A 3,285-nucleotide genomic window follows, 5' to 3' on the forward strand; every position below is an offset into this window, starting at 1 on the left:
TGATGACAAATGTGACACAGTACTGTCTCATGTTTTGTAGTAGAGACATTTTCCTGTCCTCCAGTCAATGATCTGTGTTGTGTGGCACTGGTAGCTCCACCTTAACCATATGGTACCATTGTTTTTTGGACCTACACTAAATGAGTTTATTCAAGGTTTATTCAGGACTTCAGTTCCAGATAAAAAAAAATCTAAATAATATGTAAATAAATGTATATATATTCAAAATAGCTAACTGTTTCACAAATAGCCAGTCGGTACCAGTCGGCTGTATGGGCCTACAAAACTGTACCAACCCATGCTTCTCAGTGGAAACGAGGCTTTAGAAGTCCTAACATGGTACCTGGAGCAGGGAGGATAGAAGTGAAGAATGAGGCCACGAAGTGTAGGGCGAAGATGGATGAGAGTAATGAGGTGGAGGACAAGAGATGAGGACTGTAGTGACACCCTATGGAGAAATAGGTGGGTGGTATCAGGTGTTATGTTTTATGCAAGAGAGTCCAGTGCAGCTGCAGATGGTTTCTATAGACACAGAGAGGCAGTATAAACATTTTAATATTGTAAAAAATGCACTAATTGTGAGGAATTATTCTGAGAAACTGAATTAATTTTGAATACATCACAAAATCCAGCGTGTAACCTGAAATGGCCATAAGAGCAAAGAGTCTCTGTAAATTAAAAAAATTGGAAATGAAAGATTGGTTGATCGTCAGACTCTTGGTGCCTCAGTGATTTTTACCTCTGGTGTCACTCTGTCTCCTGGAGCTCCTAATTTTAGACGGCTGTTTCTTCTCCCGGCGGCCGTCACTTCCTGTTTGTCCGGTGGGAACTGAGTGGACGCACACACACATTGTGAAGGGGTTCCTGTTCCTGAGGGTCTGTGGATCCACTCAGGGACAAGGTGAAGGGCAAGAAAGCAGATGGAGAAATTCATGGCTGGACAGAAGGACTGAGCAGGACCACGTTCTGAGAGAAGAAGGACATTTTGAAGGGACAAACTGGAGGAAGAAGAACGATAAGTTTTAAGGAGAAAGAGAAGTGACGAGTAAAATGTGACTGTGAAGGAGAGTAGGTTAACGGAGAAGTTGGTGCAAGAGTTGGATGGCGTATATGGAGGAGAACAGGGAGGACAGCTGATGTGACTTTGGGGATCAAAGAAGGTGACCTGGAGGAAGAGGAGCAGCCGATCGACAAGTTCTGTGGTGGAGGAGTAAATCTGGTCCTGATGATGGGCTGCTGCCTCTTTGTTTACTATCGGGTAAGTCAGATAGAGGCTCAGGATGAACTTCAGCTTCTTCTGTTGGCTCATATTAACCTGTTGGTCTCAGGTTGTCATTCACAATGACAGGGGTGTCAAACTCCAGTCCTCCAGGGCCGCTGTCCTGCAGTGTTTAGATGTGCCACAGGTAAAAAACTGTGGAATGAAATAGCTTAATTACCTCCTCCCTGTGTAGATCGGTTCTCCTGAGCCTTGCTAATGACCTAATTATTCTTTTCAGGTGTGGTGCAGCAGAGGCACATCTAAAAGTTGCAGGACAGAGGCCCTTGAGGACTGGAGTTTGACACCCCTGTCACGAGAGGACCCAAATTTTGGTGCTCTCGTGAATGACAGGTTAAACTCTGTAGAGTTAAGGTTTCTAGGTTACGTTCTATTCTCTCATGTCAAAGTAACGAGACAAAACGAAAAGCCTCTGGGAATAAAAATAACAAATAAGTTCAATTTGCTGTACCCCACCTTTCGCCCAAAACCTTCACTGGAGATCGGCACCAGCACTCCTCCCGACCCCACTGGGGGCAGGGGTGTAAAGAAAATGGATGGAAGTTTAATCTGCTGAAGTTTATAAAATCCTTTAAAACCTTTTCTCTGAATTAGATGTTTTGTTCTGAAATATGGACACAATGTCCTCCTGAACCATTGTGAGGCATTGTTGCTGCAGCTGGAACATGTGCAGAAACCGTTGGACCTCTTTCACCTCTCCTGCATGTCCAGATGGGACATTTTTCATCTAGCTTGGTTTTTATGGCCTGAAAATGGTTGAATATGAATCCACATCCAATACCTGTTATCGCCTTTTCATGGTCAGGATGAAATCTGCACCGCTCCTCCAAATGCTAGTAAAGACATGGTGGGGGGGGGAGGGGAATAGACCTGAATGTGCTCTCTTTAGCAACTGTGATCAGAAGCAATATTTTGCATGAAATCATCCAATTAAACAGACTCTGGATGAGATTATTTCAGGTAATTAACAGGAGAGGTTTGCAGGAAGTGGATTGACCTTATTTGGAATAAAGAAGCTCTTCTTCTCTGATTTCTGCAGTTAAAGTTGTGTAACAGCAGCAGAATTGGGAAACAACTCCGAACAAACAGCAGACTTCCCGCTATTGTCTCACCGATCACAACATCCTTCTTCTTCTGCCTCCTGTTTTCTTCTCTTCTGTTCTTTTGTCCCCCCTGCTGTTTATGTGATTATTTTCTCCTCTTCTTGTTGCCATGGCAGCAGACAGGAAGTTTGGTTCCTTGTTCAAGTTGAGAGCGTGAAGAGAGTTGTTATCGATATGAGTCAGCTGCGATTATTACCTTAATAATAAAAGGCTGTTTAAAACAGTACAGGATGAAGATTAGTCATTCTCAGGAGCATTACTGTAAATTTATTCTTTGTTTCCAGACGATGAAGGGAAATTCCAGAAACTCTGCATGAAAAACAAAGATATAATTGAAATATCTCCAGTTTTCCAATTTGAGGGTTTAGCTTTAATACGACAAACTTCCAGAAGACAATGTGATGCAGATATTTTTTGTTTGTTTTTTTGCAATTGTTGTTGCCTAAAATTGCAGATTTTGCGGCTCCTTTTTCAAAACGTTTAAATTTTTCTTAAGCTTTACTTTTAGCATGATATTGTCTTATCAAAAGAACTTAAAATTGCTGCACTTAACTTTCTGAAAAAGGATTTTAACATTGATAAATTAAAGTGCAAACATTCTAAAATGTTTGCTATTTCACTTTTTTAAAATAGCACCCCTATTAAAAGTAAAATAGTCAGAAGGAGTCGTCAAAGTGCCAATTGCAGTTTTCTGGCCAATCTTTAAAAAGTCTGATCTGTCAGTTTTGATTTTTCTATCTGAATGTTGCTAAATGCAGCAAAAAAAGGAAAAAAGTCACTGAATTGGCAACAGTGAGGTGACCTTTGTTAACTGCAAACCTGGAGACATGACCTGGTGGGCCAGTCTATCAGTCAAAACTCTCACAGGAGAGCAGAAGAGGACAGTGGTTGATTTCTAGATCT

General features: G+C 41.5%; 1 protein-coding gene across 3 annotated transcripts in view; it reads left to right on the plus strand.

Annotated features, from left to right (window-relative positions):
- Positions 1 to 790: 790 nt before the first annotated feature.
- The window catches only part of LOC106940024 (Rho guanine nucleotide exchange factor (GEF) 3), a 22,563-nt gene continuing 20,068 nt past the window's right edge, over positions 791 to 3,285 (plus strand). The window contains exon 1 of one of the 3 annotated variants that reach the window (XM_015022633.1): positions 791 to 1,258. In XM_015022633.1, coding sequence (XP_014878119.1) covers positions 1,226 to 1,258 — 33 coding nt within the window. In that variant the 5' untranslated portion in view covers positions 791 to 1,225. The remainder of the gene's footprint in view (positions 1,259 to 3,285) is intronic. The other 2 variants (XM_015022632.1, XM_015022636.1) reach the window with 2 other exon arrangements.

This window comes from Poecilia latipinna, unplaced genomic scaffold, assembly GCF_001443285.1.
Source record: "Poecilia latipinna isolate Pla-1442-1.1 unplaced genomic scaffold, P_latipinna-1.0 Scaffold3063, whole genome shotgun sequence".
In the NCBI taxonomy this organism is placed as follows: Eukaryota; Metazoa; Chordata; class Actinopteri; order Cyprinodontiformes; family Poeciliidae; genus Poecilia; species Poecilia latipinna.